Source organism: Lytechinus variegatus, chromosome 1 (genome assembly GCF_018143015.1).
Source record: "Lytechinus variegatus isolate NC3 chromosome 1, Lvar_3.0, whole genome shotgun sequence".
NCBI lineage: Eukaryota > Metazoa > Echinodermata > Echinoidea > Temnopleuroida > Toxopneustidae > Lytechinus > Lytechinus variegatus.
The window spans coordinates 12,583,419-12,610,835 of record NC_054740.1 but is presented as its reverse complement, the minus strand read 5'-3'; the positions used below and the strand labels follow the sequence as shown (position 1 = coordinate 12,610,835).

The following is a 27,417-nucleotide window of genomic DNA, read 5'->3' as shown; positions in this document are numbered from 1 at the left end:
AAATTAAAGTAAAATGAAGCCATCTAATGCCTACAAAAATGAGGGGTCATCAGGGGGGTGTTTCATCAACATTTTCATCCGACAAGTAGTCAGATCTGACATCTTTCTCTGATGTTGATTGGCTGAAAGGTATAGTTACTATGGTAACTGTCGGATAAAATGGGACTTGTCGGATAAAACGTCCGACAAGTCCTTTCATGAAACGCTCCCCAGATTCATAATTAACAGGACATTTTAGCAATATCTTCGCAGACGCTTTCCATAACGCTGATAATCTTTTGTCAAATGTCCTTCACAATTATAACGAAGCAGCCTTTGTCGAAAATCGGTGAATCAAAACAGCAGTGTCGTACCATTTGGGCAAACGACATTATTTGCAATTTTTCGTCCAGTCCGAACATTAAGACGATAGATCCCGGTTCACCAACTTTCGACAATGACCTCTAATCTATCCATTGTGATTTGACGGGCATTTTAATAGATTCTCAACGTTCTTAAAAACGTCTACGAAGTTGATGCTAAAATACGCTAATGTAATAAAAAGCAAAACGTTGCGAGTCTTTGAAATATTCTTGCCTTTTGGATTTTAAAAAGACTACAGTGGAATATGATTCATTTTAATTTTATTTATTTCATTTTTAACGAAATAATATTTCCAACAACGAAAAAGGGCTATGAGGAACTTCACAACAAAAAGAGATTTATTAAGCAGTCTGTGGTATAAATTACATTTGTAAGTTATGTAAACCTATGAAACCATCACACGATTATAATAATTTTATTTAATTTATTTTGTTATATATACCATATGGGAAAAGTCAAGATTTAAGCTTGCCTAAATCATTGGTAAAGGGTCGTGAGTTGTGTAAATTATACTCCAATATCGTTCAAAATCCATGATCATTGCAAATGTGTAGTGGTTAATGAATGTTCCCTTTCCGCTATTACAATTCAGATTTGGCATTTGCAGTCATTAGAATTTAAATTTGACATTTTCATTTTCATTCTTTATATTTTCATTTTGTTTTCTAATGTAAAATAGCCTATTCAGCTCTTTATTCAAATTTAGAGAAAGCTACAAAGAGAGATTGTACGAGTCTTTAACATATCCAGCTCATTCAGTGCTTGAGATGAAGTTATGTATAATAAGCAAGACAAAAATGACACATTTAATCTTGTTTGGATCGGGTACACGATCAAACAAACAAAAATCTATACTTTCAACATATTTTTATTTTCGTATCTTTCATATCGTAATCAAGTAAAGGGCACACATTAATATAATGATTGGAAAAGGCATATCGACTTTGGGAAAAGAACCAAAAGTACAAATAGGTTTTAAGAGGATATGGTTCAGCTGCTATATATCTTTCTTTCTCCTTTTTTTTAATGAATGTCTACACTCTTCTTGATGCTGATTGTCCATGATAAGGGATTCACGGAATTGATGATTGATGTAATGAGGAAGGGTACAACAAAATAACATCAGTACATAAACATTTCCATGCGCTGAAAGACCAAAGTGGATTGTATATAAGCCGAATGTGTATCACATAAATGGCACTTGCGTTAAAGAGCATACTATGCATGGACATGGCTGCGTGGTTCACATGACTTAAATGGCTGGTACAAAACCAAATGAATTAGAATTATAGTTAGATGAAATTAGGCTTCAATTTCAAAGATTCACAGTAAGCAGTGCCGGATTCATTAACTCAGCAGCTGCACACCCTCGTATTGAAATAGGCTTCAACTCTGACAATTTCCCACTCCCATGTTTTTCTGTGTATATTTGATAGGTTTAGAATCACATGTTTCGACACTAATCAGCTATATTGTAAATTTTCTGGCTCGGATGTAATATGGGGGCGTCATGGTAATGTTTCTCTTCTTTTAATCAGAGGGACGTGGCCTCGAATCCCAGTCGACATGGTTTTCTTTAGAATGAAATTCACCCACATTGTGCAGCACTAAACACCGATGATCCGGTGAAGGATTCCCTTGAATGCACTCTGTAGGGCAGCTCGAGCTAAAGCTGGGGGTAATGACAATACTCTGTCTTGGAATAGATTATTTCTATGTGGATAATAATCATTATAAATTGTTAACTATATCATAAAAGGCCCCACCCCAGAAGCTTTTATGAAGTTCAAGTGAAAAATAGGTAGTCACTTTTTATTTTAATTATATCTCATGATTCACTTTTGCTTTGCTCACCCGGAGTCAAAGCCATTTGGCAGATCCAGGAGCGCAAAAAGGAGGAAAAATGGCAAGAAATAAAAGAAAATATGAGAAGAATATGATGATAACAAAGAAGGAAAGGAAGGGTGGTAGAAAGAGAAGAAGACAAGTAAAGGGGGTTACAATTATTGGAGAGAAGTGGAATGGAAAACTGACAAAAGCACAGCTTTAATTACATACGTCACTACCGACATGATTATTTCTCCGCGCTTTGCGCTGGCATTGCCTGTTTAATGAGAAACATATCCCATTCAGTAATGATACGCCTTATTTTAAAGTTAATACACACACACGCACAAATGATTCAGTTTTGCTTCTCACTTTCATTAGTTTGTTTTGAAAGATACACATCTTAAATGTGATTGCAAAACCATGCTTAAAATGTCCCGTTTTTCAGATCAATTTCAGATCAATTAGCTCGCGCTTTGCGCTCGATAATTACATATTTTCATGAATTTAGACAGCCAGATAGTCCTCGAAATGGCCCTTTCAGGTCTGCCTATACTTCTTTCGTGAAAAATTAGAGTGCATAAAATGTTCCCTTTCGGGGTATATTTTTATGCCGTTTACAAGACTGTATATTATTTAGTGCGATCGGCATAGTATTCCTGATCAAAGTGCAAGTACTTGAATTTAAAGTCAATATACAAAGATGTTTCAGTTCGCGTTTCTTGCTGGTATTATTTGTTTTATGAGATAGGCATGCACCCTGTTGACGATTTAAATTGTTCCGTTTTCAGGTCAGTACATTGGAAAATTTCAATCTCGTGCTTCGTGCTCGCATTATTATTTTCTTTAATAAGCTAGGTAACAGATAATTATGTATCATAAATGCGTACAAAATCAATCATAAAAATTAGATTTTGAAACTTATACAACTTGTGACTTCTTTTGTGCGACATACCCCCCCCCCATCCCCTCTAATCATGACATTTTATAGAAGCATCATGCTACTTCTTCTTCTTGCCAGTAGCCTTCTGAGCAGCCTTGGTCACCTTGCCGCCGGATGATTCCTTCTTCTCGACAGCCTTCACCACACCTACAGCAACGGTCTGCTTCATGTCACGTACAGCAAACCGACCAAGCGGAGGAAATTCCACGTAGCTCTCGACAACCATCGGCTTTGTAGGAACCAATGTAGCAATGGCAGCGTCACCAGACTTCACCATCTTTGGGTTTGTCTCGAGAACCTTGCCTGATCGACGGTCGATCTTCTCTAGGAGATGGGCAAACTTGCAGGCAATATGAGCAGTGTGGCAATCCAAAACCGGGGAATAGCCAGCATGGATCTGTCCAGGATGGTTCATGATGATTACCTGTAAGAAGGAAATAAAATCGCGTATGTTCACAAGAAAGGAAACATGACCAGGGGTCTTCCACCGAGGCCGAGGATTGTTTGTCTGCATCAAAAATACTTGTTGCTTTAGCCTAAGCTATAATACCTCAGTCGCATTTGCTTTACGGCGGCCATACGGCTAGTCGAAAACAGCCGTTTTAACATCTTTTTTGTGTAATAGCTTCATACAGATGGTTTAATAAAAACGAATAAAACAGCTGTTTTGGAATAGCCGTACGGCCCCTGTAGAGCAAATGTGACTGAGGTATTACAAACGTTGCTTTCGATTTCAAATAATAATTGGCTTCGACGTGAATCGTAATAATAACGACTGCGGTGTAGACTGTATTTCTAGTTTCTTTTCAAGTTAAAGGACAAGTCCACTCCAACAAAAGGTTGATTTGAATTAAAAGAAAAAAATCTAACAAGCATAACACTGAAAATTTCATCAAAATCTGATGTAAAATAAGAAAGTTATGACATTTTATATGCACATCCTGGCGGTATGCAAATGAGGAGCCCGATGACGATGCCGTTATCCACTATTTCCTTTGTATATTTTTATGAATTATGGAATATTATAATTTTCTCCTTAGTGTCAAGTGAAATACGATTAATTCCTGCCTGAACATGTGGAATAGGCATTGCATAATACTATATGGCTCAGTCAAGTTGGTCCTTATTGTCAAATCTGTAAAAAAAATGAAATATTGTATAATTCAAACAATTAAACAACAAAGAAATAGTGAGAGAAGGACATCGTCGACTGTCTCGTTTACAAGTCACTGATTTCTGCATATAACTGTTATGTAAAAAATAGGCAAAACTTTAGAATATCATAACTTTCTTATTTTATATGCGATTTTGATGAAATTTTCATCGTTATGCTAGTTTCATTTTTGTTCTATTTATTCAAATCAACATTATTGTGGGGGTGAAATGACCTTTAACAAACCCGGACAATCGTGCATGATATCCGGCCTTGATATGAGAACCTCGGCCTTCGTGTATCTTACCAAAGTGCCACTTTTAAAGTGGCACTTTGGTAAGATACACGAAGGTCGAGGTCATAAATTATGAAGTTTCTCTAATCCACTTTCTGTTTATTCGTGTATCTGACGGATAATTTTCACCAAGCGCCGAGTAAACATGATCAGCCTGTTCATATATATATATTTTTTTTTCTTCAATTTTTTTGTTTCACCTATGTGGTTCCATTTAGCCTAATCGTGTCCATGATGAAATCGAAATGGTCAGGTGTATCAATCATGCAGTGGCGTAGCTAGGATTTTTTTCCTGGGGGGGGGGCACTTGCTTTTTCAGGGGGCAACATTTTTTCCGGTGTGTGTATGTGTATGTGTCACAAGGGTGGATCCGACCTTCGCCAATAGGGGACGGGGCCCGAAATTATCTTCACTTATATTTTCCCCGATCAGTCACTTCTTAGTTTTATTCATATAAAACAACATGAACATGAAATAATCTCATAAACCTTATAAAAAGTGCGAGCGCGAGCGATATTGTGGGCAATGTTATGTGTGGTCCTGAACAAGATTCGTATGAAACTAGATGGTTACTGCGAACGCCGAGCGCGAGCGGAAAATTTTATTAACTATTTTTTAGCATTATCGAAAAGGGATCTTTTAAGGACTGCTTGCAGTTACCCACGAAGACGGTATATATTTCAATAATGCGAGCGCGAAGCGCGAGCAAATTTTTTACTTTCCAACCTAAAAATGGTCATTCTAAGCACTTTTTTTTATTAATAAATGAGATAGGTATATATGTAACTAAACAATTGATGCGAGCGCGAAGCGAGAGACGAAGAAAATGGAAATTTTTTTTATCTAAGAGTGGGACACTCTATTCATATTGTGTAAATTATAAATAGGATATAGTTAATTGGGTAGCATTAATAATGCGATCGTGAAGCGTGAGCAGACAATCATTGATATTCTGATGTGAAACTGGATAATTTAAGTACATTTTAAATAAAGAACATGCAGGCTGTCGCGCATGTTTTAGATTTAGAACCTAGAATCTGGGCATTCTGAATACATTTATTTAGTGGAACATTATGGAATGTGACCACGCAGCGTGAGCATAAAATGCTGATATGGAGACCATAAAACGGACATTTTACAGAACACTTAAATTTGTTAATGAAAAAAAATAATGAAAGCTCGATGTCCGAGCTAAAACATGTTTTGTATATTGACTTCAAAACTTGCTTCATATCAGCCTATTGAGCAAGATGTAAATCGCATCGAACAGGTGTTTCTGGTTCGAAGCGCAAGCAAAAATTTTATATGGTAACATGAAAGACTTGTTTTTTGTTGCAAGTCTTCCCCTCACATTATTTTATTCACTCGTCTTCTTCCTCTTATTTTCATCTTCTTTTTTTCTTCTGTATTTTTTTCCTTTTCTTCGTTCTCCTTTTTTTTTGCTCTGCCAATTTTTTCAGGGGGCACCTGGGAGGGGGGGCACACCAAATCTCAGGGGCACGTGCCCCCCAGCCCCCCCGTAGCTACGCCACTGCAATCATGGCAATGGTAGTGACATAGTACATCTCTTTTTCAAATTTCCAGAGAGCAACGTCGATGGTGATACCACGTTCATGTTCCGCTTTCAGACTATGTTAAAACTCCCCAGAGGGTGTTTCACAAAGATTTAAGTATGGCTTTAAAATAAGAAAGCTATGACATTTTAAAGTTTCGCATATTTTTCACAAAATAGTTACATGCACAATATAGTCTCATGCAAATGAGACTTACTATTTCTTTAATAGTTATAACAATTATAATTCTACATGTTCAGGGAGAAATAAAACGTTTTTTGACAGGACAATGAGGAGAAAATTTGAATATTTTATATTTTTTATTTCTTATAATAAAATACGACAGAAAATTTAATAGTGAGTGAGTGATGTCATCAGTTCCTTCATTTGCATACCGACCGGGATGTGCATATAACTACAGTATATTGTGAAATTAAGCAGAACTTAAAAATGTCATAATTTTCTTATTTTACATCCGATTTTTGATGAAATTTTCGGTAGAATGCTTGCCAGTGGATTTTTTTCTTTTTATTCAAATCAACTTTTTTGTGTGGCGGACTGGTCCTTTAAGTGCAACTCTAAGTTATACTTAATAGAGGATTTTAAAACCCACTTCTACTGTTCTGCTCTTTTCACAGCTGTGAACATTACTGATTCAGCATCTACTGGATAAAGACAAACGGTACATGAACCCAATGCACTTTGTAAAACACCCCTGGTCTATAACTATGATGAGGAATATGCCATTGATATAATCATTTAAATATTAAATAATCATTTGATTATTTTCATCCCGACATCACCCGCATACCTGTGCCTTGAATTCCGCTGCTTCCTTTGGAGGGTCGTTCTTGTTGTCTCCGCACACATTACCCCTCTTGAGTTCCTTCACTGAGACGTTCTTGACATTGAAACCAACGTTGTCACCTGGCATAGCCGTTTCTAAATTTTCATGGTGCATCTCAATTGATTTCACCTCAGTGATAATATTGACAGGGGCAAAATTAGCAACAAGTCCAGCTTTCATTGTTCCTGTCTCAACACGACCCACTGGAACAGTTCCAATGCCTGGATATTAGAAGACAGAATAACTCAATAATCATCATCAAAAGCAGAGAAGTTTATATCGCATTAAAGGTATAACCAGTGGCGGATCCAAGTGCGGGCCACCCCTTCCCCTTCCGTGAGGTATATAGGAAAAATATTTTTCCGTGGAAACAAAATTCTAAACGCAAGTGTGGTCCCTTTTTCCCCTTCTTGCTCGTCAATAAAAAAACAAAGCTCAATAAAACAAAGTGCCGGTGCATTATACACCCTATATAGGAACCAGTGAGAGTAGCTGTAATACTTCGTTACGTACCTCCGATCTTGTAGACATCTTGGAGGGGAAGTCGAAGAGGCTTGTCTGTTGGCCTCGAAGGAGGTACAATGGCATCAAGTGCATTAAAAAGGGTAACTCCACTTGCGTCTCCAGCCTTACGTGTTATCTTCCACCCCTTGAACCAAGGCATCTGTAAGTACAAAGGTGTTTCGTTGACAAAATAGCTGAATCCATTCTCACTACACCGTTTTGCCCATGATTGTATGATTTAATCATGGCTTCTTCTTTTTTTTCAAAAGAATATTGTTGTAGGTTTGAGACCAATCAATTTCATTCATGTTCAAGAAATTGAAATTGTAATCCCATCCAAAATACACTCGGCAAAAAAAGTTCTTGGACACTTACTAAAGGTAAAATATTCCATATAGATATTTGATTAAAGGCAAATTATTACATGTCAACATGACCAGACAATATTCCTCTTCCAGTATGACATGACATTTTCATGTGAACTGTCATGCATGGGTGGTTAAATGCTTTAAACAATAGCAATGTCAGTAAAAAATAATTGCAAGAAATAGACCATCCAAGTGCTAATGATCATGGCCTTCCTGTAGGCATACATTCATCAATTTCAACGGGTGGTTATCATTTGAATTGAATGCTTAGGAATGCATCATGAGATGCATAATGAGATGGATCATTTGGACACTCACTTTCAAGATGAAGCTTTCCAACCAAGAGCGAGAAAGAGCAATAGGAATGTTGCAGTCTGGGCAGCCATTTAGACAAGTGGCTCGTTATTACAAGGTTTCACCAACAACAATTTCAAATATATTTGGCTACTGATGAAGTTAGAGACTGCCCTAGGAGTGGTCGACCTAGGGCCACCACCCCTGCAGAAGATAGGAGGATAAGGATGCGTGCGTTGAGAAGGCGATTTGTCACTGCACCAACTATCGGATCTGAAATTCATCGACTAACATTGACTTAAAATTCCAATGGAATAGTGATGCATCCAAGGTGGATAACTCTCTTCTCTTTTAGAATGGTATTTGACTTTAAGTTTGCTTTTATCGTATAATGGATATTTATGCCACATAAACTTTAACAACTGAAAGAATGACTGATCTTTTTCTTGCAATTTTCTTTTACTGACATTGCTACTGTTTAATGCCTGTAACCAGTCATGCACTGACTGATCTATTTCTTGCAATTTTCTTTTTACTGACATTGCTATTGTTTAAAGCATTTAACCACCCATGCATGACTGTTCACATGGAAATGTCATGTCATACTAGAAGAGGAAGATTGTCTGGTCATGTTGACATACAATAATTTGCCTTTAATCAAATATCTATATGGAATATTTCAACTTTTATAAGTGTCCAAGAACTTTATTTACCGAGTGTATATAGTTTTTGGCAAGGGGACCACTTTATTGTTCCTTTGATGCCCGTCCGTTTTCTTCATGTAATGATGCAAGTAGCCGGCGGGCTATCTACCTACCTGGCTCAATTAATTGAACAAAAATAATGATAATCATTGGCGTTGATAAAACTTTAATGGTTTAAATGAATAGTGCAGCCAGTGTGTATATTTCACGGGAATTTTTTTTGAAGCGTTTAGCTGCAAGCATAGTTGCACAACTATCGTTTCCAATTTAGTAAGATATAAAGGAACACAGTGCTTGACTTTAGCTCTAGTCAGTAGGGAGCCGGTGGTAAAATTAATATGCTATGAAGTTTTGCCATCAAAATGAATAGCAAGAAAAGTAGGACATGAATTGTGTTTTGCTACTCTCTGTTTTTCCCCCTCTTCAATAATTGTTTACTGCAGTCCGACATCATTAATACCATGCTACAGAATATGAAGGGGCTACCGAAGATAAAATTAAACAAGACAACAAATGTGCTGTTGCTACAACACATACTGAATTAGAATCTTTAATTGGTTCTGACTGAAGCTGTATTAAAAAATGTTCAGTCCTTATGTGAATTAACGGAGAGATCGTCCTTAACCTATATAGTTATGGTATGACACACGTGGCCATTTTGTGATCATCAGTGAAAACCAGATATGTATCGTCATCACATGTTTTTTTTCCAATGTAAGAAAAAAAAATCTTTTTAGCGTTTGTCCCGGTTGGTCAAACCTGCAGATTTTTTTCTTCATTCCTTGGCCAACAACTTTCCAAGAGCGTATATAGGATTGAAAGACTTACACTTTCCGAAGGCTCAAGCATGTTATCGCCGTGAAATCCAGAGATGGGAATAAATGGAACACCCTTGGGGTCGTAGCCCACTTTTTTGATGTAGGCAGAGACTTCCTTCACAATCTCATTGAAACGGGCCTCGGAAAACCTGGGCTCAGTATTGTCCATCTTGTTGATGGCGACGATGAGCTGTTTGACTCCCAAGGTATAGCACAACAAGGCATGCTCACGAGTCTGCCCGTGTGCAGAGATACCAGCTTCGAACTCGCCAACACCGGCAGCAACGACCAAAACACCACAGTCAGCCTAGATAATATTGAATAAAAAGAAAGAAAGGGACAAAATCTTGTGATATAATAAGAACATCGTACACGGCGAATCTCTTTAAAAAGCTGTCTATACTTGACGAGATAGCGAGGTATTTTATTGGTAGACTTACGGCCATGTACGGCGGAGAATAAAACCCTGAAACGAGGGTTACTACTAGCTTGTGTGAAAACGGAAATATCAACATGATCAAAGAAACAAATAAACGATGGTTTGGGAAAAGTAAGTAAAATAACGTAGCAAATAATAAGAAAGTTATGAGCTATTGAATGTTAAGATCACTAATGATGAGGACATCCTTTATTTGGCAAATGCGACCAACAACCTACATCTGTGATGCCACGCTTGTAAAACTCCCCAGTTACTTTTCCATACATTGCCACTTTAATCAATTCTATTCATAGATCATGTATTTGTTTTTCCATTGGGAGGACATGCCATAGTGGTTTCATAAATATGTCATGGAAAAAGAGTTTGTACTATCATTAGAATGAACAAAATGGAGATGTTATGGGGTACATTACAAATGGGAGGATACTTCTAGATCTATGGCATCACTAATCTCGGTCGCATTGCCAAAAGTATAATAATGTATAATGGGCTTGTGCCAACAGCTCGGGTAATCGCGTAACCAAACCATTCGAGGAAATGCCCCTCCCCCCCAAAAAAAAAGTTCCCGAAAAGTCGTATCCAGTTTACCTGACCCTTTGGATATGTGGCTTATAAATGTCATAAAACATCGGTAAAATTGGACCCGAACATTCGTGTAGTTGACTGATAATTTTCACAAAGCGTAGGGTAAAGTTGGTTAGCTTAGTATGTTTCTAGTCTTATCATATTTTTTTTCACCTGCGAGGTTCCAGTAATCATGTTCTTGATGAAATCACGATGGCCAGGAGCATCAATGACAGTGACTTGGTACTTCTCTGTTTCAAATTTCCAGAGAGCAATGTCGATGGTGATACCACGTTCACGTTCCGCCTTCAGCTTGTCGAGAACCCAGGCATACTTGAAGGATCCCTTTCCCATCTGGTTGAAAAAAAATAATAACAAAACTAATGGTCAGATTTGCAATGGAAAGAAACAAGGGACTTGTAATAAATGGGGATCTTGGATTATCATGAGCTACCACTCAGAATATTTGGTGGTGGAGTATATACTTGAAAGTAGAGTCAAAGATAGTGGTACGGACGTACATTACGAAGATAAATATAAAAAGGTTACGCCGCTTCATCTATCAGTCGACACCTAGATTATAAGAACCCCCTCGGCCAAAATATAATTACTCGGTGTAGATGAGCAGAAAGACTATACACTCTGGCTAACACGTTCTTGTCAGACATCATCATACTCGTTTCCTATTCGAGAGGATATCAATTACGTTCTAAACCAAATTCCTAAGTTAATCATGAGAGTTTTTTTTTGTTAATGTTTTTATGTTTTTTTTATTTAATCATAGTAAATAAAAATGAGCCTACCTCGGCAGCTTCCTTCTCGAACTTTTCGATGGCACGTTTGTCGATTCCACCACATTTGTAGATGAGATGACCGGTAGTGGTAGATTTCCCGGAGTCGACGTGGCCGACAACCACAATGTTGATATGAATCTTTTCTTTAACCATGATAGATATTTGGTGTTACAGATGAAACACAGAGAATCGGAAGAGTTTTTCTGCAGCGGCAATACTAGGAAATACAACGGAGAAATAACATTTACTATTTTGGAAAAATTAACACAAATATTTTATAAAAAGACAAACCGAACTCTGGGCTATTCTAATAGCACATCGTTCATCTTCGCAGATACAGGTAGCAACCCCGCTAAATGGAAAGAAACTAAAGTGACGACAAAATGTTAGACCAATACCTGTCCTACCAATCAAAGTAGTTAAACTTTTTGGCAGATTAATTATTGATCAACTTCACAATAACATAACTGAAAATATAACATTATCTCAATTATCATATCATTCTATTTCCGTAAGCCATAATAATCAGATGGGTATAGGATCGGCTGAATTGTCCAAAACATTTCTGAACGAACTTTTTTTCCAAACATGCCCAAGTCTGAAGAAAATAAAGAAATCTTGATGAAATCGTCTTCTTCAAAGGGTCGATTGTCGGTGACAGTTTCTAATTCAAAACTTGGCTCAACCGAAAAAACTTTTTTTGATTTAGTTGTATAAGGCTTTCAGTCAGCCAGGGTGCCAACCGAGCTGGAAAGGTAACCCATTTTATTGTTCATGGATGAAAAAACAAAGATATTAACAAATTTAGTGATTGCATGTCAGAAAGCTAGATACTATTTCCAACAAAAAAATCGACAAAATTATATCAATGCCTTACCTAAAATAGTACAGTTACTGCAATATTGTATTGCTTGGAAAATATGTACGAAAAACCTAAGCCAAAATATGTACTGATTGAAACATGTGTGGTGAAGGAAGAGTGATGGCGTTTTAACATATGCTGAGTGATGGGCAACGCACCAATCGATATGGTGAGCATGGGCGTCAATCAAGGGGGTCACAGGGTGACACCACGGAGAAAAATAAGTATACAATAACGCATGCGACCCGCCTTAACATAGAATTATTGCATTTCGTGGAATATCCCTCCAACTTTACAAAATGAATTATCGTTATGCCGACGAAAGATGCAAATAATATTCGACTTAAACATACTTTCAATTAACAATTAACAATCAATAAATTTGTCAATGCTTTAGTATATCCAAGTATTAATATGCAATTTGCATGAATCTGAGCTGTGTCAATTTAGTTTTACTTTCATTTGTTTGGTCTTTGAGACAGTGATCATGTAATGTATCCTGTAAATAGTCTTACATTGATCACAATCCTATCAAACATGAACACAATATTGATATGATGTTTGTTTAGAATAAGCCTATGAGGTATAGCGTAATATGCATAGAAGCGTTGACTTCATTCAAAGAACGGAGTATAATAATCTCGTCTCGTCTGGCCTTTTGCCCCGGCATGAATAATGGTGTACAGTGCCACGTGGCTTTCCTGTTACCGAGATCACGTGATTTGCTTTTAGATATTACATTCAACATGCTCACATGAAAAGATAAACCACGGATCAAAAAATCGCACAGCCATGCTAATGAGACTGCATGCCACGCTAGCTTGCAGAGTTCACCTTGTCCTTCTCAAAGCGAAGTTCACCAATAAACGGAAGGCACATTTTTAACAAAGGAATGGAAAACGGAAGGGAACCAAGGCACGAAATCTATGATGCTCTTGTTTAAAGCACAAGTCTACCCCCAAAAAAGTCACATTGAGTAAAAAGAGAGGAATCCAACTAGCATGTGCAGGGGCCGCGGAACGGTTTTCAAAGTGGGGGGGTGGGGGACTGAGCCAAAAGTGGGGGGCTGACCATGCTAAAAATTACAATCATATGGCCATTTTTACGTTTTTGTACACGGTTTTGGAAAAAAGTGGGGGGGGGCTGAAGCCCCCCCGGTTCCGCGGCCCCTGATGTGTATGTATGTGTATATGTGTGTATGTATGTATGTATATATGTATGTATGCGTGTATGTATGTGTGTGTATGTATGTGTAGACATAATATATATGCAGCAAATTAGCTTTGCATCCCTCTCCCTATCTCTATTTTCTTTTTATAGTCTAGGCAGTTGTTATCGTACTAATTGTCCACCTCATGTTCATGTGTTGTGTTGTTTCGTGTTATTTACTATTATTACTTGCCTTTTCGTTATCTTCATGTATTACTTTACGTATATTTCTATATTCCTTGTATCTATTTTTGAGGGGTCCACATTATACAAGCTTTGCTTTTCAGTGGACCCCTCCATTCTTCTTATGATATATAATTGCATTGATTCAGTTATATCTAATGATATTGATTATATTGATTTAACTTGACATGTATGTTAATTTATATTTAAATTACTTTCAAATATGTATTTTTTTTCTTCCAATATTGAATTTTGTTCATGCTATTGTTTATTTAAATTGAATCAATCTATCTTGTACTTATTTGTATCATTTTGAAGAATGAAAATAAAATTTGAATTGAATTGAATATAATGCTTAAAATTTCCTCAAAATCGGATGTAAAATAAAAGAGCTATGACATTTTAAAATATCTATATTTTCTCCTCATTGTCACGTGAAATAAAGTTTCATTCCTCCCTGAACATGTGGAACTAGCATTGTTTAAAAAAAAATGGTTCAGTCATGTTGTTACTGTCAAATCTGTAAAAATTGAAATAATTCAGAAAATAAAAGAATACAGAAGAAATAGTGAGTGGGGGACAACATCGACTTTATCATTTGCATATCACCGAGCTGTGCATATATACATGTAGCTGTTTTGTGAAAAATAATCGAAACTTTAAAAGGACATAACTTTCTTATTTTATATCCGATTTCAATGAAATTTTCAGCGTTATGCTTCTTTGATTTTTTCGTATTGATTTAAATCAACAATTTTCTAGTAGGACTTGACCTTTAAATATCTCTATTTTATTACACTATTGATGTTGAATAAAATCATGACGAATAATATCAAAGACCTCCTCCACCTCCATGGAATTGATGATCCCCCATTTACATACGCCAATGACGCTGGACAATCTAGATTATTGTGCAATCAGTATTTAATGGAAAGCGCATGAGATATCGAGGAGACAATTAATATGACTAAATATATGAATCATAAACCAAGTTCGATGTGAGAAATTTATTTCGAACAATAACATTACGTTGGAACCTTATAAGAACGTTATCTCCCTTGCAAAAAATGAGGACGCGTATATGCGTATTAATTTTGATTGGCTTTTTTCTTGCTTATAATTCTAACGACTCTGTATACATGTATCTTAAACAGTAACTTATGCAATCACGACACTCATACCAATAGCAAAGATTTTTTTTTTCATATTGTTTTATTCTGATTCCATGAACAAAAATATATAACATTTCAAATTAACATTTCAAAACACATAATATTTTACATTTCATATTTGGACATTTTTCACTAACTTAATACCAGCATAAATCATATATAACTTAAAGGAGAAACAATGAAATCAGTTATAAAAATGTTTGAAACACCACTCCTCCCCCCCCCCCCGTCCCAATCAAAAAGTCTTCCCTTGCACATTTGTGGAGGGCTATTTATACATGGAATACAAAGAAAGAACAAAACAAAGTAGACCCAAATCCAAAACAAACCAATTAACAAATAGATATACTGACACTAGGATCCCCTTAAAAAATACATATAATATGCCTAACACTTTTCCTTTCATGTATCAAATATTGAACAATGATATAAAACTATATGAGATTACTTGGCTTGCACTCATCAAAAACAAAGCAAATCAAAAAAGAAATCGACAAGTAAAAAAAAAAAAACATCCCAAAGAATCACCCATCCCAAAGGAAAACTTCATTATCCCTCCCCCCAAAAAACACACATACACACACCCTCACATACACACATACACCCTCACACACACCTACACAGTCACTTTCTCCCAAATCACACCTGGATATCGCCCTCAGTCCTGCCATTTCGGTACATTCTCTCCCATTTTAATAAATGCTTGTCTAACTTGTTCCTTTTAATAGCTATTGCTTTTTCTTCATTTCGATATTCTACGACTCTCTGAATACTCTCTTCTTGAGTAGGAACTCTACCTACTGACCTTGATCTAAAAATGATATATTTCATTAAAAAGATTACCGTGTTACAAAATTTCACTTCAAGATCGGATCCATTAATTCCCACATGTATATCTTTCCACTCTGCATTTTGAAGCTTTATCAAACTAAGTTTTTCAATGACCCTCTGCCATAAAGCTTTAACATCATTACAAAGCCAGAATAAATGTTCATAAGATTCCGGGTTATGTTTACAGAATGAACAGATATTAGTATCTTTAAAACCAAATTTGAACAAATGTTCGTTGGTGTATATTGCACCATTAGGTAATTTATATTGAAATTCTCTTACTTTTGGTAAGATTATTGTGATTCTAGGTCTTATAAATATTCCTGAGATTTCTTTTTTTGAGACATCAAAATTATTGTGGCCATCCCTTATTTGTAAAGTATAGAGATGTTGTAAATTTATTACAAAATTTTCATAAACCTTTCTAGAAGGTACATCTTTCAGTAAAATTATCTTTCCAAACATCTTCAAAGAGATATTGTACTTGTGTACGTCATTCGAGCATAAATGGTGGAAATTCCCATTATATTTTCCGCTTTTCAAAATTACATCAGTTAACTTCCAAATTTCCATGATATTTTCAGCACTCAAACCTAAATTATGAAAATAATCGATTGTTCTCACCTGCTCTTCCTCGAGAATGTGACCTACTAGATAAATATTTTTCTTAAACAAGTCTTCATCAAAAATCATTTTACCTCTCAAAATATAATCTTTATTATTGAAAAAAATTGGATTAGCTTTTCCTGCACTAAAATTCCGATTTTCCTCCATATCTTGCCAAGCCCTTAACATATCAAAATAAAACACTGGTGCTTTTAAATTTAATAATTTAACATCGTAATTACAGAGTGAAATAAACCTACCTCCCACTTTTCTAAAGCTATAGTCAAAATAACGCTTCCAGCCCATATTTCTTTCCCCATAAAGCAACCGTTTTAACCACATTACTCTTTGAGTTTTCACAAATAAATCAAAATCTATCATCCTTAAGCCGCCATTTCCGTAGTCCTGGTAACAAATGTCTCTTTTAATTCTGTCTTTTCCGTTCCATACAAATTCAAAACAAATTTTCTTGATCTCTGTTACTACCCACTTTGGAACAACTAATGATGACGAAACATAATTCAGTTTTGACAAGGCATATGTCTTAAGCAAATGTACTTTCCCCATTATTGTCACGTCTCTCTGTTTCCACCATCCCAGAATCCTTTTTATTTTACTCAAAATCTCCTTATAATTCAGGTTTTCCATCCTCTTTACATCCAAGGAAAAATATACGCCTAAATTTTTTTCATTTCCGTTACAATATTGCCAAATGGTAGTGTTCCCAGGTCATTCCTGTTTTTTCCTATCCTCATTATATTAGTTTTTTCTATGTTAACCTTTAAACCGCTTAAGCCCCAGTCACATATAAACACGGATCCTCACGGATCAACACGGCAATGCCGGCATGATCCGGGGAGGTCCGGGATAGTTTTGCCCCGGATGACTGTAAACACGGCATCAACACGGCAGCTTCACACGGATCAACACGGACCATGCCGGCAGAGCACGTCGTCAACACGGACCAACACGTCAGCAACACGGACCTACACGTCAGCAACACGGACCAACACGTCAGCTACACGGACCAACACGTCAGCAACACGGACCAACACGTCAGCGACAAGGACCAACACGGACCAACACGTCAGCAACACGGACCTACACGTCAGCAACACGGACCAACACGTCAGCTACACGGATCAACACGTCAGCTACACGGACCAACACGTCAGCTCAAGGATCAACACGGCAGCTTTATTGACCAGCACGGCAAATTAAATCTGCTCATAATAATGAGCTGATATTTATTTATTTATTCATTTTTTGTCATCCTTGTCGCAACATTATATTATGATGTTTTTAAAAAAGATATCAAAACTCAAAACTTCCTTAACCAGTAAAAACGCTGTTTTTTTATACAACACAGTTTACGGTTTTAACAGTAGCGTTAAGTACTTCAAATCTTGAACGACAAATTTAATTTCGATTCGATTCACTAGCATACCTACGGGGGGCAGAGGGAGGGGGCAGTTTGCCCCCCCCCCCCTGACGAGCCACCACTCATATTTGTGATTGAAAACTTTTTTTTTTTGCTTGTCAATTTTTTTTTCGGGTACGAAATCCTTTATTTGTGATTGAAAACGGTTTTTTTTTTTTTTTTTTTGGCTTGTCAAATTTTTTGGCGAACGATTTTGCCCCCCCCCCGTGGAAAATCCTAGGTAAGCCACTGATTTGATATTTTATGTGATATCACTTTATTGAAATCACAATAAAGGAAAAAAAATTACAAAGTCAATAGAAAACATAATCAAAATTAAGATAGGCCCAGGTCCTGACACATAACTATCGATGAAGGGCAGTAGTATAAAACTTAATGTACAATTTTCGATGTAACAGGTACATAACATATACATATAACATATTAAAAAAAATGAAATGTGAAATAATAACAAAGTTGGGGTAAATATTAGAAAAAATAGAAGAAAATATTCATACATGCACTAAGTTTACAAATATTAGGTTGGGGCCAATCTCCAAAGCGTAAGAAAATATCCTGAATTATTTAATCATCCATTTAATCATAAATAAATTAAGCATGTTTGTGTCAACTATTTAACAACTACTGAAAAGTTCATAAAGTAAATAGCATTGTAATGATTTTGATGGGAAAAAAGAACACGGACTGCCAAGGATACTCCAGGCAGCCACACGGACCTACACGGCAGCTACACGGACCTACACGGCAGCTACACGGACCTACACGGCAGCCACACGGACTTACACGGACCATCCCGGATGGCTTTGCCAACCCGGCAGTCCACGGATGACGCCGGATGTTTTTGACAGTCAAAAACTGCCGTGTTGGCCTCCCGGACGTTCAAGGACCAACACGGACCACCCCGGACCTCCAAGGATGCCCAAGGCGCCAACACGGATCTCTCCCCGGACCACCCCGGATCAGATCCGGGATGGTCCGGGTGGTCCGGGCTCTATATGTGACTGGGGCTTTAAGTCATGGAAAGCTTGGAATATGTCCTGTATTCTTTTAATTGATGTTTCATTCCTAACAAACAAAGTCATGTCATCGGCATATAAAGTTTGTCGAACTTCAGAATCACCAAATTCCACTCCTTTAATAACACTGTCATTCCTAAGCGCGTGAGCCATGGTTTCTATAACTACCAAAAACAGATACGGTGAAAGTGGGTCACCCTGCCTTAACCCTTTCTTAATATCAAAATAACCAGTGGAGAAACCTCCATTCATAACACAACTACTAATTCCGTTATACATGGTTTTAACCCAAGAACAAAAATACTGTCCAAACCCAAAAATTTCTAATACTTTAAAAAGAAAGTTATGTGAGACAGAGTCAAAAGCCTTTTGGAAATCGACTGCTATAAGGAAAATCTCTTCCTCACAGTAATTGTTACAGTGAAAAATTACATCATCTATCAAACGTATAGCTTCACCAATGTGTCTGTCATTTATATAGCCAACTTGATCAGGAGAAATAATGTCATTCAAAACGTCCTTTATTCGTTTTGCCATTATTTTTGCGATTATCTTATAGTCAGTGTTTAACAATGTAATTGGTCTATAGTTTTTAGCATATAAAGGATTTTTGCCATCTTTTTAAATTAATGTTATAACACCTTGTTTTTGAGAGGTTGATAAACAACCCTTTTCAAATGCTTCGTTTAAGACATCTACCAGTAACCCTCCTAAAAGCGGCCAAAATGTAAGATAAAATTCTACAGTAAACCCGTCGTTTCCAGGAGATTTGTTAAGTTTCATACTTTGTAGCGCTTTATAACATTCTTCTTTGGTAATTTTTCCGTCACAAGTATTCATACTTTCAACACTTAGGTGCGGTAAGTCTTTACAAAATACACTGTTAGCTTTTAAGTCAGCCTCTATATTTAAATTTCCTGAATACAACTTTCCGTAAAACTCTCTAAGAATTAACTGTATTTCTTTCATTTCTTTCACTACTTCCCCAGTGTCATTGATCAGTTCCCTTATTACAATTTTCTTTTTATTGGAGCGAAGTAACTGTTCAAAGTATTCTTTATTATGTTCACCCTCTTCATACCAAACCGCTCTAGACCTTACCTTGAGCCCATCTACTGACTCATCATATAATTTCTTTAACTGACCTTTTTTAGATTCTATATTTTTGATAACTGAAGGACTATTAGGAGATTGCACTAGATCTTCCTCGAGTGATGTAATTTCTTTTTCAAGTTTTTGTATATTGAGTCTCCTCTCTTTCGATTTCTTTTTAGAAAAATTCGATGCATAATTTCTCATTTTCATTTTAAGAAAGTCCCAAAAGAAAGATTTGGTATTAAATTCCTTCAACCACTCCGTTTTTATCACTCTGATTTCCTCACACATTCCTTGTACAAAAGCTTTATCTAAACATAAACTATTGTTAAATTTCCAATAGATCAGATCAGAACATTTAGATGAGAAAGAGAACACTCCACACACACCCCCACACACACAAATAAAAAGAACTTTCAGGTAATGCCTGTGGATTTTTTTTAAGTATCAAGTTGCAGTTAAAAGACTGATCTCCTTATAAGCATGATGTATGGGGACGAAAGCATATATTTCTGGGGAAAAGAGAGAGAAGAGGAACATGCATTTGTCAAATTTTGTATGTAACTCACTATGTTTTTAAACATGTGCAAACTTTAAGATACGATGTAAACGATGTATATAGATGCATCCGGTTAGGGTGTGTGTGTGTGTGTGTGTAGGGTGTGTGTTGTTCGTAGAGTTGGCGCATAATGTGTGTGGGTGTGTGTGGATATGTATTTATCATGTGTAGACCTAATGTGAGTTAATGCAGAATTTCATAAATAGATCGTGGAGTTTTTGTGTTTTCCATATAGCTTTGGAGTCCCGCGCAGTATTTAAGGACATCTTTATAATCATAATCATAATTGGCATTAATACCTCAGTCATATTTGCTCAACGGCGGCCGTATGGCGAGTCGGAAATTTAGTATTACTATATCATTCCGATATGCTTTACAAATATATCTTAAACATGTTTTCAGGTTCTTTATAATGCAATCAAATTTTAGTATAACTCAGTTTTCCCCCACCAAAACAAAATAAGGGAGGATTCCTTCCCCCCTCTTCAGTACCCCACCTCCTCCGCTGTCTAAGTCCCACAATTATGTCTGGGGAGAAAAAAAAGAGTACATTGTACATGTAGTATGTGTTCATCACGTTGAACGCAAAGAACTATAATATAAATCTCTTCTGGCATGGACTTTGCCCCGGCATAAACTATGAAGATACACTGCAACATAGAATAATATCTCTTTTATCATGGTATCGCAATACAACCTCACATTCAACATGGTATCATGGCACATAGTACAAAGATACCGAGACTCTTTCAAAAAAAGGGAGATGTATAAAATGTCTTACCCCCTCCCTTTCTCCATTTGTTTTTTTTTTGTCTTCAGATTTTGATGAAATTTTCAGCACTTTGCTTGGTACATGTTACTTTATTTTTATAGATATAATTATTTTCAGCTCGGAGGGCCCTTAAAGAATCTATTTTTAGTGAAAAATTTCACTTGTATGACTTATAGAGTTTAAACGTACCTGTCTAAAATTCTCAAAAAATGTGGGCGTAGACATTTCATTTTATTATGTTAAAAAAATTATGTAAATTCATTCCAGCTACACCAATCGAACAAAACAGAACAAATCAAATCAAATCAAATCAAATCTGACTGATCCCTTTACCACTTTCATGTACATGCGTGCGCGTACATGATTTCAGTGCATTTCCTTATGTACATCCTGGTGTGTGTGTTCGTATGTTATGTGTGCGTGGGTGTGATTCGGATTGCAGTAGTAGTATACACACTAGACGCAAACACATTGCGTGTTACTGTATGTGTCTGCCGGGATCAAGTCTGTGTATGGAGAGGACTGGGTGGGGGAGGGTTCTGTTAAGGGTTTAGAGGAAAGTGATCGGTTTGCGTTCAAGGCTTGGAGTTTGTAGGCCTATATAAATCCTTCAAAATCTTACAAATAATTTCTTAAAATTCTGTTGATTTCGATCTGTTTCAAGTCGATACGAAACCTTTCAACACATAAACCCATATCATTTTTTAATTGTGTACTCGTAAGCTTAATCATGTTAATATGCACATTTTATTAAGCTGCAAGATATCTATATCCACCAAACAATAACGCATGAAATCCTTTTTAAATTACAACATGTTACAAGGTTTTAAGTTAACTAAAAAAGAAATAAAGGATTCCAAATACAAATTACAATTATGAATGTAAATCTGCACGATCACTATCGTAGTCCGGGGTATACCCCCCCCCCTGAAAAAGAGGGAGCCAAATAAACAGGAATACAGAAAAATAAAATTATGGGTATAATATCAATATTATGTATATCATATGTTTAAAACATAAAGATAAATATATGTATACACATATATTACTCCCCCCCTGAAAAAACCCCAATTGGCTACAACACAATGTAGATGGATGAATTGGAATGAAGTAAAATCATGAATTTTTAAGTATATGTATGTATATATATATATATATTTTAATTCCGTTTGATACATATATATATACATATACTTAAAAATTCATGATTTTACTTCATTCCGTTTTACCCATCCACACACACATTACAATTGTTCCTAAAAAAATGAGGTTTACCTTATAAAAATTATCAAACTTCTAGGTCTTTTTTTTCTCTTTTGTTTTATTTCTTCATATAATGTCACAGACCTACAGGCTACAACAGAGTTGCAATGCTAGTCAACCCCTCTTATTTTATTTCCATTTTAATACACATTTTAATAAAATCTCATAATCCCCACAAATGATACCAAATGGAAGGTGCTTGTCCAATCTACAGCCTACTGCTGATAGGTAACTTCTAAATCTCTCCCTCCCTCCCTCCTTTCTCCCCCCCTGTAAAAAAACGAATGGCTACTAACAGCACAATGAATAGCTATGATATGATAATTCATAATGTTCATGATCCGAAACCTCTGCATAAAGCCCGTATCGATGGTAACATGCCCCCGCAACAATGCTAATACTGTTCTGTTAAACACACACAAAGGGGTAAGTATCATGGTCGTATCATTATGTACAGGCACGAAATTGTATTTTTAATTGATAACACACTTGCATGCGCCAAACACACACTCACATCAAGCTCTCGAAATCGAAAATTACATCTTGCAATAAAGCAAATACGATTTTTGTTTTGTCTTACTGTGTCTGAAGATGTTATTTCTCGAATGATGAAATCCTTGCACTACATAGACCATGGACGGTTTTTTGTATGATTAAATCGTGACTCCTCTTTGAATTGCACCACATCCGCGAGCATGACTACATTATACGCACATTTTGTGTATGACTCATTTCTATAATTATGAATGCTCCTCACTACGCAGAACTCTGACGCTAATAGTTAATATCATTTTTTCCACCATTAATCTCTGTTCTCAGTCGATAAAGGATGATATTGCACTTTGACCTTTTTTAAAACCTTTTTCAGATAGCAAAATGCACACTTTGGTTATAAAAATGCTCCTGCAAATTTAAGAGATCAATACAAAGGGGAAAAAAATCACTCTCCCTATAAAAGATATTCCATTCAAACGATCACATTCACGGTTTGTACAAGGAACAGACGATATGAAAATGGTATAAAACCAAATATAAAAACATGACCAAAAAATGCTTTATCCTTTATCCAAATTTATCCAAAATGCTTTATCCTGATTTTTATGCTCACTGTCGATTATGATGTTTAGAATCTAATCATTCTGCTTTCGAGCAAAAATAAATTATAAGAGCAAAATGATATTATAACAATAATGCATCTTGTAATGGAATGGAGAAAACAGACTAATTTTCAGTCTCGCTTTCAATGTGTGATCTTTCGAAACAAATTTTCAAAAAATATATTGGGAGTGGGGGCAGAACAACCTAGAAATGGCGTTATAATGCCCCCCCCGTGAGTTATAGGGGAAAAAAGAGATATTAGAGAATTACATGGCCCGCCATACCCCCCTTTCATACCCTTTCTTCTTTCGTTCTTCCTTTTTTCTTAATATTCTCCCTTTTCCCCCGCTTGAATATCATGGGAGTAATTGCCCCTTGCCTCCTCCTCTGTGGCACATACAATGACTATTGGATGCAATATCAATGATTAAAATAATTTAATCTTACTTCATTATTTCCATTTGAAACAGGTAAACTTCGTCACACACCCCCTTACAAACATACATACACTCACCCACACACATACACACATACACGCACACCCACACTTACAGTTGAGGCCAAACGCTTACATACATCCACGGAATTCAGTGAAATTTGTTCGCTTCTCAAACATCGTAAAACTGAGTATGTCTTCAGAAATATAAATACCACCATGACCAAATTGGCATCAAATGAAAGAGCGTATTGAGCTCTTTTACATGATTGGGATGCCGTTGGGATTTAAGTATATTTCAGAAGAAATTTTCTTTGAAGGAAAAAATTAATATTCATGCCAAATGTATTCTATTGATGGTTATTGTTATATTTTCAAGCATCGTTTCATCGAAATATATAAATTCAAATGTATGATTATATTATATTTTTTATCATGATTTGTCACCACTGAACAAAAAATTGTAATCTGAAATGTTTGTGTTAAAAAGTAACTAGGAAAAATATGAAAAGCTTTTGCCAAGTTTTTATTTTTGATTAGTCTAAAATAGGAAGATTTTTTGGGAAGAATGACACTTAAATATTTTTCAGCTCCTGATGACAAAGTAATGTGATAAAGGGGCATGACACACTCATTTGTTTCATATCAAATCCATCATGATAGCACAAATGTTTCATAAGATACAGTAAATTTTATGATGAAGTGTCAACTTTTGTTTGAATTTCCTGGGTGTATGTAAACTTCTGGCCTCAACTCTGTGTGTGTGCATATAATATATATATTTATTATATATGCAGGGTATAAGTTTATAAATATATATATATATATATATATATATATTTCGCCAGATCGTCAAGTGATGAAAGGATTAATTTGTATAAATTTATAGAATATACGTTTCACTTCGAATTTGATTGCTTTAGTAATTTTCTGTAATAATCCATAATTGGAATACTGTATTATAAAATCGTTTATTATCGAGTTTGTAAGTAATTGTTATCATGTTATCTATTTTACTAAATGATCTCAGTGGCGCATACATGAATCGAACAGAAAAGGCTTCAAAAATGAAGCATTTAGAGTTCCATAGAAGCTAAAATTTCTATAGCATAAAATTTCATTTTTGGATAGATTTTGACATAATATTGAGAAAAATGATATATATCACTCGCTCCTTTTGCTTTCTTTTTCTTACCTTGTCGTTTCTTGTTCGTGAAACTAAGTGGGGGCAATGCCCCCAAGCCTCCCCCCCCCTTATGCACGACATTGAATGCCTTATTATGGACTTGCTTACTATATTTTTAAGGGACATGATTAGGATATAGACGGAATCAGACACTCACAAAATATTGTATGTCAATGTGGTATTCAACTCTCTAAATGTCTATATTACTAAGAATTGAAGCTTCATTGGTTTAACTTACCTTCTCACTCAAAAGCACCCTTGAGAGTCGTGGGATCCGCACGGAAACCAAACCAAACAAATTCTATATTTTGAGATGTGAGTGTATACTTTTGTGGATGAATCCGACAGCAAAGGCCAGAATTAAACGCGATTTGATACCAAGTTGAGTTTTTTACCACCCATTAAGAATAGAATTTGTGCACATGTGCCGCAGTCACAAAGGCGAAACGGACTCCCGGTGAATAGAGGGTATTACGTTATTTCAAATGATGTAGGATCGGTGGATTGGGGTGGCTTACGTTGGTGGAACTGTAGCAGTAAAGATGGCGGAACGTGCTCACGTCACTCGAGTGCTCCATTGATCTGTATATACATTAACTGGATTGCCGGCCCCGATGCGCGGAACTGAAGCCAGGTCAGCCATCTTAGGATTATGAACACGGCGAACATTTAACAAATAGTGTACATCTTTCAATAAACTTCCTCCTTTCTTCTTTCGTTGAATTTGTCCTCTTAAATTCTCTCTCCACACCCTCGTTGGTTTCATCGTTTTTTTTCTTTGATAATACGATAAAAGATATTTCACATAGGCATGATATCTCTATCACGTACTCGGTAGTGATTTATAAATGTAAATATGAATCTAAATGAACATCTAAACTGCAATTTAACAATAATTAGATCTTACTTGGCAATTAGTCAATACTGAAGAAAAAAAAGTCAAATATGACTAAAAATAAAGTTTCTTAAATAATCTGAGCCTTAAAAGGCAATCAATATCTCTTCATCTTTTTTAAATGGTAGCATGAATGTGGCAATTCACAGAACATTAGTACCCCTCAAACAGAGTGGGTAGTTGGTGGCACAGTTCCTTGAAATTTCCTCCTGTGGGAAATGAAAAAAACATGACGAAGGCCCGAACTGTAATCATCACATACTATCAACTAAATTCCTATATCATGAGTATAACAACCCCAATGTTCATTAGAGGCCTATTCCTGCAGGAAAAAAAATCAGGAAAGTATTTTGTCACAACTTGTTGTCATCCTGAAATTTGACCCGAATATAAGATTCTGGAAATATAGAAATCTTCAATATGCCCATTTTGTTTGACCTTTAAACGTTTGACATAAAGAAATCGAAAGAAATTTGAATGGAACGGTGAAATTATTCTACTCATGGGATTCATTAATCTGCGTGTAATTAGAAGTTTATTCATCCATCTACCACATTAATCATAACCTGAGGTTAACAGAGGACGTCTGTATAGATAAAACTCATTTTCAATTAAAAATTCAGGTTTGTGTGAAGATGCCGTGACCGAGTGGTCAAGACACAAGTCATGAAAGACTTGGGTTCGAATCCCACCATGGTACTTATGAACATGAGCAAGGTATTAATTAGTCTGATTACTCTTCTATCCTACATTCACATCAGTTAAAATGCTATACACAATCTTGGTAACTATAATGTGCACTCTAAAAAAATATGTGTGTGAGAGAGAGTGTGTGTTTGTGTGTGAGTCCGCTCGCGTATTTATACGTTTATACGAAAAATATGAATATGATCGAGCGAGAAAAGACTCCTTCATTTTGTTTAGAGAAGTAATTTCATCATAATGATGTCAGACAATTTTTTGCTGCTTCTCAGGCAATATTCAATAATACAAAAAAATCAACGCTAAGGTAGTAAAAAAATAAACATCATAAAACAAATATTATTAAGAGAGTTTTCATTTCAGAAAAAATAAAAAAATCATAAAAAGCCAGCAATAATTTACAAAACATGATTCAAAATATGATGAATATTGTTGGCTGGTATTATCGATTTCGACATCTTCCTTTGTTTACCAAATTACCTGGTATTAAATTTCGCTCTCAAAGACAGTTCACATTTAGGCTGAGGAACATGCGGTATGCTAATGTGAAATGTGAAAAATGAGGGAGGGAAATAATTACAAATAACCTTCCATGCATGGAAATGTTGATGATGTTGTTGCACAA

The 27,417-nt window shown here is 35.9% G+C and overlaps 1 protein-coding gene across 2 annotated transcripts; it reads right to left on the bottom strand.

Moving 5' to 3' along the window:
- Positions 1-611: 611 nt before the first annotated feature.
- On the bottom strand, positions 612-25,683 carry LOC121431114 (elongation factor 1-alpha 2-like). Of its 2 annotated transcripts, none has more exons than XM_041628717.1 (7): positions 25,434-25,683; positions 11,476-11,683; positions 10,847-11,026; positions 9,680-9,976; positions 7,495-7,645; positions 6,946-7,202; positions 612-3,557 (listed from the first exon to the last, which is right to left on the bottom strand). In XM_041628717.1, the coding sequence occupies exons 2-7, from the start codon at positions 11,617-11,619 to the stop codon at positions 3,192-3,194; spliced, it is 1,395 nt and encodes a 464-aa protein (XP_041484651.1). In that variant the 5' UTR covers positions 11,620-11,683; positions 25,434-25,683; the 3' UTR covers positions 612-3,191. The 2 variants fall into 2 exon arrangements, with proteins under 2 accessions (XP_041484651.1, XP_041484585.1); XM_041628651.1 differs by lacking the exon at positions 25,434-25,683 and adding an exon at positions 23,056-23,182.
- Positions 25,684-27,417: the final 1,734 nt, after the last annotated feature.

Bases quoted from the DNA above. Each gene is read 5' to 3' on its own strand.
- LOC121431114 (XM_041628717.1), bottom strand. From the start codon at position 11,619: ATGGTTAAAGAAAAGATTCATATCAACATTGTGGTTGTCGGCCACGTC. The intron at 11,027-11,475 runs GTAGGCTCATTT...TTTTTCAACCAG, and splicing joins TCGAGAAGGAAGCTGCCGAG to ATGGGAAAGGGATCCTTCAA. The intron at 7,646-9,679 runs GTAAGTCTTTCA...TTGTACTTACAG, and splicing joins TGCTTGAGCCTTCGGAAAGT to ATGCCTTGGTTCAAGGGGTG.